At 54.8% G+C, this 13,744-nt stretch overlaps 1 protein-coding gene across 1 annotated transcript; it reads right to left on the bottom strand.

The window, feature by feature from the left end:
• Positions 1-1,134: 1,134 nt before the first annotated feature.
• Positions 1,135-7,211, bottom strand: LOC142243681 (cyclin-dependent kinase 5 activator 1-like). Its single transcript, XM_075315828.1, has one exon. It carries the CDS (start codon positions 6,200-6,202, stop codon positions 5,321-5,323), a length of 882 nt encoding a protein of 293 aa, XP_075171943.1. The 5' UTR covers positions 6,203-7,211; the 3' UTR covers positions 1,135-5,320.
• Positions 7,212-13,744: the final 6,533 nt, after the last annotated feature.

A 13,744-nucleotide genomic window follows, 5' to 3' on the forward strand; every position in this document is an offset into this window, starting at 1 on the left:
CCGGCGGCCCTGCACCCTCCCATCCCCGGCGGCCCTGCACCCTCCTATCCCCGGCGGCCCTGCACCCTCCCATCCCCGGCGGCCCTGCACCCTCCTATCCCCGGCGGCCCTGCACTCTCCCATCCCCGGCGGCCCTGCACCCTCCTATCCCCGGCGGCCCTGCACCCTCCTATCCCCGGCGGCCCTGCACTCTCCCATCCCCGGCGGCCCTGCACCCTCCCATCCCCTGCGGCCCTGCACCCTCCCATCCCCGGCGGCCCTGCACCCTCCCATCCCCGGCGGCCCTGCACCCTCCCATCCCCGGCGGCCCTGCACCCTCCCATCCCCGGCGGCCCTGCACCCTCCCATCCCCGGCGGCCCTGCACCCTCCCATCCCCGGTGGCCCTGCACCCTCCCATCCCCGGCGGCCCTGCACCCTCCCATCCCCGGCGGCCCTGCACCCTCCCATCCCCGGCGGCCCTGCACCCTCCCATCCCCGGCGGCCCTGCACCCTCCCATCCCCGGCAGCCCTGCACCCTCCTATCCCTGGCAGCAGCCCTGCACCCTCCTATCCCCGGCGGCCCTGCACCCTCCTAACCCCAGCGGCCCTGTACCCTCTTCTATCCCAGATGACCCTGCAACCTCCTATCACAGGCAACCCTGCACCTTCCTATCCTGGCGGTCTGAGACCCTCCTATATCCGGCAGCCCTGCACCCTCCTATCCCCAGCGGCCCTGCACCCTCCTATCCCCGGTGGCCCTGCACGTCCTATCCCCGGCGGCCCTGCACCGTCCTATCCCCGGCGGCCCTGCACCGTCCTATCCCCGGCGGTCCTGCAAATTCTATCCCCGGCAGCCCTGCACCCCCCTTTCCCGGCAGCCCTGCACCCCCCTTTCCCGGCGGCCCTGCACCCCCCTTTCCCGGCAGTCCTCCACCCTCCTATCCCTGGCAGCCCTGCACCCTCCTATCCCCGGCGGCCCTGCACCCTCCTATCCCCGGCGGCCCTGCACCGTCCTATCCCCGGCGGCCCTGCAAATTCTATCCCCGGCAGCCCTGCACCCCCCTTTCCCGGCAGCCCTGCACCCCCCTTTCCCGGCGGCCCTGCACCCCCCTTTCCCGGCAGTCCTCCACCCTCCTATCCCTGGCAGCCCTGCACCCTCCTATCCCCGGCGGCCCTGCACCCTCCTATTCCCGGCGGCCCTGCACCCTCTTATCCCGGCGGCCCTGCACCCTCTTATCCCCGGCGGCCCTGCACCCTCTTATCCCGGCGGCCCTGCACCCTCTTATCCCCGGCGGCTCTGCACCCTCTTATCCCCGGCGGCCCTGCACCCTCTTATCCCCGGCGGCCCTGCACCCTCTTATCCCCGGCGGCCCTGCACCCTCTTATCCCCGGCGGCCCTGCACCCTCTTATCCCCGGCGGCCCTGCACCCTCTTATCCCCGGCGGCCCTGCACCCTCCTATCCCGGCGGCCCTGCACCCTCCTATCCCGGCGGCCCTGCACCCTCCTATCCCGGCGGTCCTGCACCTTCCTATCCACAGCAGCCCTGCACCCTCCTATCCCTGGCTGCCCTGCACCCTCCTATCCCTGGCTGCCCTGCACCCTCCTATCCCCGGTGGCCCTGCACCCTCTTATCCCCGGTGGCCCTGCACCCTCTTATCCCCGGTGGCCCTGCACCCTCTTATCCCCGGTGGCCCTGCACCCTCTTATCCCCGGTGGCCCTGCACCCTCTTATCCCTGGCAGCCCTGCACCCTCCTATCCCCAGTGGCCCTGCACCCTCCTATCCCTGGCGGCCCTGCACCCTCCTATCCCTGGCGGCCCTGCACCCTCCTATCCCTGGCGGCCCTGCACCCTCCTATCCCTGGCGGCCCTGCACCCTCCTATCCCCGGTGGCCCTGCACCCTCCTATCCCCGGTGGCCCTGCACCCTCCTATCCCCGGTGGCCCTGCACCCTCCTATCCCGGCGGCCCTGCACCCTCCTATCCCGGCGGTCCTGCACCCTCCTATCCCGGCGGTCCTGCACCTTCCTATCCACAGCAGCCCTGCACCCTCCTATCCCTGGCTGCCCTGCACCCTCCTATCCCTGGCTGCCCTGCACCCTCCTATCCCCGTTGGCCCTGCACCCTCTTATCCCCGGTGGCCCAGCACCCTCTTATCCCCGGTGGCCCAGCACCCTCTTATCCCCGGTGGCCCTGCACCCTCTTATCCCCGGTGGCCCTGCACCCTCTTATCCCCGGTGGCCCTGCACCCTCTTATCCCCGGCGGCCCTGCACCCTCTTATCCCCGGTGGCCCTGCACCCTCTTATCCCTGGCGGCCCTGCACCCTCCTATCCCCGGTGGCCCTGCACCCTCCTATCCCCGGCGGCCCTGCACCCTCTTATCCCCGGTGGCCCTGCACCCTCTTATCCCCGGTGGCCCTGCACCCTCCTATCCCCGGCGGCCCTGCACCCTCCTATCCACAGCAGCCCTGCACCCTCCTATCCCTGGCAGCCCTGCACCCTCCTATCCCCGGTGGCCTTGCACCCTCCTATCCCCAGTGGCCCTGCACCCTCCTATCCCCGGCGGCCCTGCACCCTCCTATCCCTGGCGGTCACCCCTGCTTGGGAGCCACTCTCTAGCAATGTTATTTTTGTTCTTTTCTCTCCGCGGCTGCTCACTGCAGACACAGGCAGAGATGTAGGTCACCCCCCCCAGAGTAGAGTACGTCCGGGGGGCACAATTAGCACCCAGCGCCATCGTACCTCAGTGCACAGCCCACAATACTGGCACATAAACACACGTGTGCAGCGATATCAGCCGAGCAGCGCCCCAAAAATACACAATGCACAGCGGAAATAGACATAGTTGGGGGTGGCCCCCTCCCAGGCTCAGATAAATAAATAAATAACCCATTAATCCAACCCCTTTAATTTATTAGCGCTATAATAGAGGCGCGAGGTCCCGATGCCTCCTGCATCTAAATCTCGGATCAGCCTTCAAGATGGCCTCCTATATAGAGAAGAGCGACGGGCGGCCCCCTGCAAAATACAACACGCTGCATACAAGCCATCACATCTAATGTGCAAGCTGCATTGGACACATGGGGGCGTTAATGAAGAGACCCCCCACCATCATCCCCTATAGAGAATTCCTAAACGTTGCCTCTAAAGATAACCCCGTATCCAGTCACTGCATATAAAAATCCCCTCCCCCAACGTGTGCAACAATGTATCAAATAGACTGCAACATGATAATCCGTATTACATAAACGCTGAAGCCCCTGTAAACAGTGGGATCTGTGGTTGGCCCGTGCAGACCCCAATTTTTTTCATGTAGGGGCCAAGCTCTGTGAAACGCAGCAAAAAAAAAAAACCCTGTAGGAAGGAAGGAAGGAGAAGCCACGGGCTCGGAGCGCGTCAATCCAATTCTCATTAACCTAAAGCCAGATCAGTGTATTAACACTAAGTGACCAGAAATAATCCTGCAGATCAGTCAACAGCAACTGAGCCCGGGCCTGACCTGTGCGAGAAATACTGGGTCACCGTGATCTTACGAAACCTTCTCCTCCCGCCCCAGCATTCACAGCTACAAATACCGATAGGGGCGACCCTGCTACAGAACGAATACCGAGCCCTGGGAGTATAGAGACTGGACTCGGGGCCAGGACCATGAGTGACCTAGTGACTGGGAACAGGGTCCAAAACATGTGTGACATAGTGATCAAAGCCACGGCCAGGACCATGAGAGACATAATGACCAGGGCCATGGCCATGAGTGACAATATGGTCAAGGCTATGGCTAAGGCTAAGACCATGAGCGACACAGTGACTAGGGCCATGGCCAAGACCAGGAATAATAACAGTGACCAGAGACACACCAAGACTATTCAGTAATATAGTCATCAGGGCCATGGCTAAGACTATGAGTGACATTTTGACCAGGGCCAAGACCATGAGTTGCATATTGACCAAGGCCATGGCCATGAGTGACAATGTGGTCAAGGCTATGGCTAAGACCACGAGTGACACAGTGACCAGGGCCATGGCCAAGAACAAGAGTAACATAGTGACCAAAGCCACAGCCAACACCACAAGTTAAATAGCAACCAGGGCCATGACCAAATCTATGCGTGACATAGTGACAAAGGCCACATCTCTAAAACCATGAGTAATATAGTGACCAGGGTCATGGCCAAGACCAGGAATTACATAGTGACCAGGACCACAGCCAAGGCTATTGAGTAACATAGTCATCAGGGCCATGGCTAAGACTATGAGAAACATTTTGGCCATGGCCAAAACCATGAGTGGCATAATGACCAGGGCCAAGACCAGAAGTTACATAGTGACCAACACCACGGCCAAGACCATGAGTGACATAGTGATCAGGGCCACAGCTAAAACAATGAGTAACAGTGACCAGGACCACAGCTAAATCCAAACGTAACATAATGACCAGGGCGATGGCCAACACAATTAGAGTTAAAAAGTGACCAGGGCTGCGACAAACACTATGAGTTACATAGTCTTGGCCATGGCCCTGGTGACTATGAATGACATAGTGACCAGGACAGAGACCAAGACTACGAGTGACATGGTGACCGGGCCCACACTATGGGTGACATAGTGAATGGGGCCAAGACTATAACTGACCTAATGACTGAAACTGAGGCCAAACCTACAAGACACCATCGGAGGTGACGAGATAAAATCATCAGAATAACTGCAGTAGAATTTGATTGAATGATGATTTTGGAAAAATGTAGAGGGGAGCACGAGGAAACTTCCACACAACCCACAGACATCTGAAGGAAACCAACGTCAGCCACATCACAAAGTGTCACATTCATGGAGGGGTTCGGAAAAGGATGGCACCGTCCACCATTACCTATCTCTAGAACCTGGACCCAACAGCCAAGAGCGGCCGGGTCTATTTATATCAGTGCAAATATACATCCGTGCCGAACCCTGTCAGCAGGCGGTGGAGAGAACATGAAATCCATTGAGCATCTTTTTCCTACTTATGTTCCTCTCCCTGGATTGTATGTATTTGTAAGAGAGGCAAGAGTCCGGTGATCGCTTTGGGATGAGAGTATAAGAAACGCATCAGTCCTCATAAGGAAAGGGACAGGAGGTGATGTAGCGCGAGGCACTTGCTGGCCTAAAAACAAAGATGCACGTTGGTCAGTGGTTACGCTGCCTCGAATTCTCTACCACCTCTCAACGTAAGACAATGCACAAAAGGTTGAATGTGGTCCCATTTTGTCCTTTTAGATCTTTTTTTTGGCTACTGGATCGTTGTTAGCGGCCAGGGATATCGGTCCTGACCTGTGACAGAGCTTGGTCTACTCTCTGGAGGACAGTCACCGGTCAAGTACTCTAGAAAATTCATCACGGTTGCCCTCGTTTTTTAGGTCAGCGAACACCTGGGTGAAATAGTGCGGGTCAGCATTAATTCTCAACATCTTGGCACTCATGGCATCAATGATGCAAAGACATCGGTCCCAGAAAGCATCCTTGCCCGCTTCTACCAAAAAGGGTTTGAGGGGGTAGGAGATCTCATTGCCCATGTAAGAGTAGGATAGGTACAGGCAAGTCAAGAGAGTGGCTTGCAGGTCATGCTCGGTGGCCACAGAGTCTCCATCAATTACATCCCTGCAGAGCAAGTAGACAAAAACCACATTGGCTGGGGTGACAAAGGCTTGGTCTTGCCATCCCTGGAGTAGCAAAGAGCGATCCACACTACGTAGCCATAGAATAGGGTCTGTGGGGGACAAGTGTTTCAGTCGGTAGCATCTCCTGCAAAGGAATTCTCCAAGGCATTTCAGTAGTTCACCAGTGGAGGCTTGGACAATGACTCTTTTCGGAGAACCACCACCGGTGGTGCTGGAGACCTTCTTGATGGAGGATATCTGCTTGGAGCTCAGAGGTGCCAAGGGTTGAGTGTCATAGCTGGAGAGATTGGCACAGGACAATGATTTTTTCACATTCTCGTGGTTTAAATGGGCGACATCCTTTTGGTAATTGCTGTTGGCGGTTCCCTTCCGTGAGGTTTTCTTCTTGGTGGAGGCCACCAGTCTCTTCCAGGTGAGAGCGGGGATGAACATGGAGTGTCGTTTCAGCGCCTTGTCCGGCTTCTGTCCACTGCTTTTACTGACACTCGTATAATGTGCCAGGGATCCTGAACCGTCATCATACAGGCTGGCTTTCCGAGAGCCTGGAGACAGGGACAAGACAGTGCCCATGATGGCAGAGATCTTCTCAAGCAAGAGGAGGACGGAGAGAAGGCCAAGGAGCCTGTGAAGAGCAATAATTCCCAATCTGCTAGAGGCTGATGGATTGCATCAAGCTGAGGAATGAAACTGACAGCTCTTTGTTGCCTGCATTGCAGGACACGAGTGGCGTTGCCCCCTAAACAATGTGCACCGATGAGGGGGGGTACGCACCCGTAAATAAGGGGAAGTCAGTCTCTGCCCAACGGATTGTTTTGGGCTCTGCAGTCCGCTCTTTTCTTGGCCCTCAGAGGTCCATTCAATGCAAATGGGAGGTCTTCATCTGCAGGGTCTTCTGTCTGCCGAGATGAGGCGGAGGAGGAGGAAGAGTCTTGGAGGATGAATCCTTCATTCAGATGCTGCTCCCTCCATCCGGCTCATGGTCTTCCTTTTTTTTTTAGATGTGCACTGCAGATAGGAGGGGGTCAGATGTTACCAGGGATATGGAGGGACGTGGATGGAGATTGGCTCTCGCCCACCGTCAATTACACCTTCTATTGATCCGTCCTTGTTTTGCTGCCACAATCGGGTGTTTATCCGTATGATGATGATGATGATGATGATGGGAGTGATAGTCAAAAGCCCACCTAGACAAAGGTGGATGAGGAGTCTCGGTCCATGCAGGGAGTGCGGAGATTGTTCTTGTGCAGAAGGGGTTAACCCACCGGCTTTGTCAGATGGGAAGGGGAGGATGACTCCTGTCGTCTGCTCTTGCTGCTTTTTCTTTGGGGGTCGGAGATTTTCCAGTGGAGGTTCAGATGTGGATCACTTGTTATCCTTGGAAGAAGATGCCCTCCTGTGCTGTCAGTGTCTGGTGGAGCCCCCCAGTCGTGCCGCATTGGTCAGGGGGTCTGCTGCGTTCAGCATCTGATGAGGGACAGGAGATAGTGAGAGGAGAGGGCTGATCCCGAGCTCACAAGCATCTCTGTATGGCTGATCCAACCAGCTCTGCTCTTCCAGGGGGAATGAAGCTCAGGCATTAGGATTTGTTCTCTGTCTCCCCCCACCAATCCATGGCTGCACATTCATGGGCTGTAGCAGAGGTTGCAGCGCCACCTGGAGGACACATGGAGATCTCCTGCTTCTCTTTGTTCCAGGGACATCTGTGCGCTTGCTCCATTGTTATACGCTTGCTCCATTGTTATACGCTGCCTATCCACTGCCTCCCATACATATCACCGATGTCATGACATGCCAACACTCACCCGACCATTCTGCTAACCCTGATGTCTGTGGAGCCTGGAGAGCCCCAAAAGGTCTCTTTGGCCCCTATGGGATGACCAATACTATTGATTGTTGGAGATTTTGCATTGGGGCCCACAAGTGATGGCGTTGGTGCTACAATGAAGCAGATGCCACCTAAATCTGCAGATAAATATCTCACGCCTGAGGCCAATTTTACTAAATTTTGAGAAGTCTTGAACGTCACAGTAACGTGTGTGGTGCGAAACCACCTCCAATGTCAATGGGTTTGTCCTGTGACAGGCTACCGACTGCAGCCGCCACATCAAGGGATAAAACGTCAATATCGGTCTCTGCGATTTGTCACCTGGACTTTCTGCCACTGGTCACTAGGCTCGCTGTAACACCCATACCAGCGTCCACATGTTGTCCTGCCCCCTCCCCCGGTGGGAACATAAGTGCTCTTACCTGCCCGGCCGTCCTGCAGTGTCTGGTCCATCCTTGGATCATGCTGCTGTCTCCTGGGGTCTACACACACTTCACAGGCCTCCTGATTATGCCCGTAGGGTGCGTGCACAGCCATGTCCCTTTTCTTAAAGGGCCAGCTCATCCTGACCCAGAAGTGCCACTCAGGTCAGCTGAGAGGTTTCAGGTATTTAAGGCACCTTCACCTTAAGAGAGGTGCCAGGGCAACAAGTTCCCAGCGTTGCTATTCCTCAGGTCCCATTGTGCTGCTGCTCTCATTGTACTTAGTTCTGCTGCTGACACTTATCTATATTTCATTGTTGTACCAGTTTGCTGACCTGCTGCTGCTGCTACCATCCATGCCGGCTGGCCACCACGAAGGTGTGCCACCCCCGTGCCAGCAGCCAGCGCTGCTCGGATCCGGATCTACGGTACGGCTCGAGGGATCCTGCCGGACCCGGGGGTCGCGCGGACACTCTGACTAAAAGGGGATGTATTTGTACGGGGATGGTAGTAAACTGTCTGTGACGCCACCCACGGTGTGTGGTGAGATGTGGCACCACCGCTGCTGTTGTGGGACACCCGAGGCGATGGGATGGCAGCTTGTTGTTAACCCCTCCGTGGGTAGGGATGGTAGCCCCGGGACCCGGTGACTTGGTGCAGGGGACGGTGATGGCAGGGACCGGTGCGCCTGGTCAGACCAGGGAGTCTCAGCTTACTCACGATTAAAGAAGTCAGACAAGTCCTTTGGTTAACCAAGGTGATGGTGGCCGGCCGCCGCGGCCGGGTGTATTCTGGTCCCCCACCTAGGCTGGTGGTCCGTATCTCTTCCCTCTGCACTGTGCTGTAGTGTTGTGGACTTCCCGGTCTGGAACTCGGGAGTCCGCTCCCGATAATACTGTTGGGAGCAGTGCCCGCTGACGCTGACCCGTGGGATCTACAGGCTCTGACGGATGCCCTATCCCTCTCTGTGGGTGGTTGTCTCTTTTCGGGACTTAGGTTGGGACAGGACCTATAATCCTGCCCTCAATCGGTTAATTAGCTAGGCCGTTGGTTCTGGTCCTGGCTTCAGGGTCCGAGTACTCCCTCTGTGTACGGTTTCCGGTCGGGTCCCTGGTGTCGGTACCGGCGGGCTCCAACCCTATCCCGGTCCACCTCCATCTGCCGAGCCATCTTCCCGTCTCCTGCTAGCTACGGGCCCACCGTCTGCCACCTAGCCAATGTGTCCGGGCTCCGACCCTGACACCTGTCAGTTCAGCTTCAGGCCTATAGCAGAGGCCTGGACTTCACTCTACTGCACTCCACTCTCAACTACCACTTTCCTGCCCCGGGCTCTCCAGACCCCTAGCTGGGCGTTTCCTTCCATCTGGTCCCGCCCACTGGTGTGCCTGTCTTTCCCTGGGAGAGGTGACTAGGGTTTTCTGGTTGGCTGTGTGTAACCTAGGTGAGGGAAGGTGTTATGCGGGGGCCTATGTGTGACTACCTGCAGTGTCAGGGGGTCACAATACTCGCAAATTAAAGTATCCATCCCGGTCGCTGCTCCATCCATCTTGGTCGGATCCATGACTACACGTCATCTTCGGTTTCAACTCCATAGACCTCAATGTAAATCACTGGTTGAATTTTTAGATAAAGTCATGGCGTAGTAACAATTGGTCACTGGTTACAATAAAAACCCGTTGACAATTATTCAAGGTAACAAACCCTAAAATCCTTCATGACCAGAACCTCCCACTTCAATCTGCAAACGTTCCTCATGCTGCACCAGTTTTATGGAATGCTCTTTCCCAGAAAACAGCACTGTTTCTTAGTCCTACTACAAAAAAGAAATCATCTCTTTTGACTAAAGCTCATCACTTTCACTAATAAATCACCTGTTTTCAGCAAAACTAACCCCTTCATCCATTAATTCCTCCATACTCCCAGCACCCTCATGTACCTGTCCATACACAGATCTATCGCGGGGACAGCTCGAACAGCTTCATGGCTGCAGCATTCCTCGAGACATGCATCTGTACCCTTTATGTCTCCCGTATGGATTAAGACCTTCTCTCCTTATTATTTTGTTATTCTGAATTGTCTGATTTCGTCTGTTATCACCCATCTGAAGTTTATAGCTTTTTGTTGCTCCAAGGTCCATACCTATTTCCTGGGTGGTCTTTTCTTCTGAGCCTGAGTAGTTATTTCCTCTGATACATGGTGGCCTTTTCCTTGTAGCCTTGCTGGTCTTTTCCTCTGAGCCTGGGTGTTTTTTTTCCTCTGAGCCTCGGTGGTCTTTTCCTCTGAGCCTCGGTGGTCTTTTCCTCTGAGCCTGGGTGCTTTTTTTCCTCTGAGCCTGGGTGTTTTTTTTCCTCTGAGCCTCGGTGTTCTTTTCCTCTGAGCCTGGGTGGTTATTTCCTTTGATACATGGTGGGGGTTCTCCTCTGAGCCTGGGTGGTCTTTTCCTCTGAGCCTGGGTGGTCTTTTCCTCTGAGCCTGGGTGGTTATTTCCTTTGATACATGGTGGGGGTTCTCCTCTGAGCCTGGGTGGTCTTTTCCTCTGAGCCTGGGTGGTCTTTTCCTCTGAGCCTGGGTGGTCTTTTCCTCTGAGCCTGGGTGGTCTTTTCCTCTGAGCCTGGGTGGTTATTTCCTTTGATACATGGTGGGGGTTCTCCTCTGAGCCTGGGTGGTCTTCTCCTCTAAGCCTGGGTGGGCTTTTCCTCTAAGCCTGGGTGGTATTTTCTTTTGAGCCTGGGTGGTCTTGTCTTCTGAGCCTGAGCAGTTATTTCCTCTGATACATGGTGGATCTTTTCCTCTGAGCCCTGGCAGTTATTCCCTCTGAGCCCGGGTGGTCTTTTCCTCTGAGCCTGGGCGGTCTTTTTCTCTGATTCCGGGGGGGGGGGATATTTTATTATGAACATTTATTATGAGCATGAGGTTATTTCCTGATCCTGGGTGGTCTTTTCCTCTGAGCCTGGGCGGTCTTTTTCTCTTATTCCGGGGGGGGGGGGGGGGATATTTTATTATGAACATTTATTATGAGCATGAGGTTATTTCCTGATCCTGGGTGGTCTTTTCCCCTGAGCCTAAGTAGTTATGTTCTCTGATACATGGTGGTCTTTTCCTGAGCCTGGGTGGTCTTTTATTGTGATCCTGTATGGCCTTTTCCTATGACCCTGGGTGGTATTTTCCTCTGGACCTAGGTGAGTCTTTTGGTCTGAGACTGGGTGTTCTATTTTTTAAGCCTGTATAATATAAGTTGTATACCCTAATTCTCTAAGCCTTTTTCTTTAAGATGAAATAATCTTTTACTATAATCCTGGCGGTCATTTCATCGGAGCCTGATCACGTGTTAGGCTCACCTGCTGAGGTGGATCCTCCAGACCAAGGTCTGGGTTGGCAGACGAGCCACAGACATCGGTGCAGCAGGTAGAAAAGTACGCAGAAGACAGGTAGTAGAGCACTAGAGGCTGCAGACAAGAAATGTACTGGAGACCGCAGACAGGTAGCTGAGATACTGGAAACCACAGGCAGATAGGAGACATCCTGGAGACCGCAGACAGATAAGAGACATCCTGGAGACCGCAGACAGGTAGCTGAGATACTGGAAACCACAGGCAGATAGGAGACATCCTGGAGACCGCAGACAGGTAGCTGAGATACTGGAAACCACAGGCAGATAGGAGACATCCTGGAGACCGCAGACAGGTAGCTGAGATACTGGAAACCACAGGCAGATAGGAGACATCCTGGAGACCGCTGACAGGTAGCTGAGATACTGGAAACCACAGGCAGATAGGAGACATCCTGGAGACCGCAGACAGGTAGCTGAGATACTGGAAACCACAGGCAGATAGGAGACATCCTGGAGACCGCAGACAGGTAGCTGAGATACTGGAAACCACAGGCAGATAGGAGACATCCTGGAGACCGCAGACAGGTAGCTGAGATACTGGAAACCACAGGCAGATAGGAGACATCCTGGAGACCGCAGACAGGTAGCTGAGATACTGGAAACCACAGGCAGATAGGAGACATCCTGGAGACCGCTGACAGGTAGCTGAGATACTGGAAACCACAGGCAGATAGGAGACATCCTGGAGACCGCAGACAGGTAGCTGAGATACTGGAAACCACAGGCAGATAGGAGACATCCTGGAGACCGCAGACAGGTAGCTGAGATACTGGAAACCACAGGCAGATAGGAGACATCCTGGAGACCGCAGACAGGTAGCTGAGATACTGGAAACCACAGGCAGATAGGAGACATCCTGGAGACCGCAGACAGGTAGCTGAGATACTGGAAACCACTGGTAGTTCCTAAGCAGGTTGAAGTGCACAGACAAAGTAAGAGGCTTAATACCAAGACTCAGGTGTGTGTCGTGGGAAGCCTTACACCTAGGAAGCTCAATACATGGGCGCACACTGCGCTACTATCACAGGGTGTGATACGATAACTGGGGACCAGGGCTCCTAAACTGGCCCTCAGGCTAGCTGGGCCCTAGTTGTCCCTGATTCCAGAGATATGTCTAATGGTGACAATGTCTGGGCTGCCTTCCTTGCCCTGCTCCTATACAGCCCTGATCTAATTCCCCGTCTCCCTCACCCCAGGGGAAGATCGGGACAGGAGTGGTAGAATCTACAGGCAAGGACAAACCGGGGAAACCAAAACTTGACCACACGGCATGCTAACACTGAGGTAATAGAGAAAACAAGTGACGAGGAGGAAAATAAGAGCAGGGAGGAAATAACGAGGCAACGAGAGAACTCCATAACTCCACACACAAAGCAATACAATAATCCGCAAGACTGGGATACAACAGCACACGGACCGGTGTAGCTAAAGCTATAGTTGGCATGGTACGACAGGCTCTTTCATCTTAAAAAGGCTGGGAGCAACTGTGATAGGTTATATGTTGTGGGAGACCTAAGAGGTAACCAGCAGAAATTAACTCTGCAATCCCCATCACTAATGAGCACACAGCTGGTCAACGCCTGAGCCTGTCTGTGTAACTCAGAAGCACCAAAGGAGGCATAATGTGGAGTGTGAGACTCTGCAGTGTGAACAGCGTCAGATGCTGCCATGACACTCGGCGAGTTTAGAGCCAATCACCGCGTGACACCTTCTTGCAAAGCTGGATGTGGAGCACCAGAAATATTAGCGAACCGGGACAGGTGTGTAACACTGGATTTTTTCCTTTGAGTTTGGGTAGGTTTGTTCATCCTCTGAGCCTGGAGGGGTCTTTTCCTCTCAGCCTGGAGGGGTCTTTTCCTCTCAGCCTGGAGGGGTCTTTTCCTCTCAGCCTGGGTGGTATTTTACTCGTAGCCTGGTAGGTCGTTTCCTCTGAGCCTGGGTGGTCTTTTCCTTGTACCCTGTGTGGTCTTTTCCTTGTAGCCTGGGTGGTCTTTTCCTCTCAGCCTGAAGGGGTCTTTTCCTCTGAGTTTGATGTGTGTTTTCCTCTGAGCCTGGGTGGGTTTTTTCCTCTTGGCCTGGGAGGTCTTTTCTTCTGAGCCTGAGTGGTCTTTTCCTCTTGGCCTGGGTGGTCTTTTCCTCTGAGCCTGGGTGGTCTTTTCCTCTTGGCCTGGGTGGTCTTTTCTTCTGAGCCTGGGCAGTGTTTCTTTTAAGGACGAGCATTATACCCTAATCCTGGGGGCTTTACCTTTCGGCCGGGGGCTTTTACCATGGGGCGGTCTGGGGTCTTTTCCTCTGAGCCTGGGTGGTCTTTTCCTCTGAGCCTGGGTGGTCTTTTCCTCTTGGCCTGGGTGGTCTTTTCCTCTTGGCCTGGGTGGTCTTTTCCTCTGAGCCTGGGTGGTCTTTTCCTCTGAGCCTGGGTGGTCTTTTCCTCTGAGCCTGGGTGGTCTTTTCTTCTGAGCCTGGGCAGTGTTTCT

Source organism: Anomaloglossus baeobatrachus, chromosome 6 (assembly GCF_048569485.1).
Source record: "Anomaloglossus baeobatrachus isolate aAnoBae1 chromosome 6, aAnoBae1.hap1, whole genome shotgun sequence".
Lineage (NCBI taxonomy): Eukaryota > Metazoa > Chordata > Amphibia > Anura > Aromobatidae > Anomaloglossus > Anomaloglossus baeobatrachus.

Coding starts and splice junctions, on each gene's coding strand:
- LOC142243681 (XM_075315828.1), bottom strand. CDS start 6,202: ATGGGCACTGTCTTGTCCCTGTCTCCAGGCTCTCGGAAAGCCAGCCTG.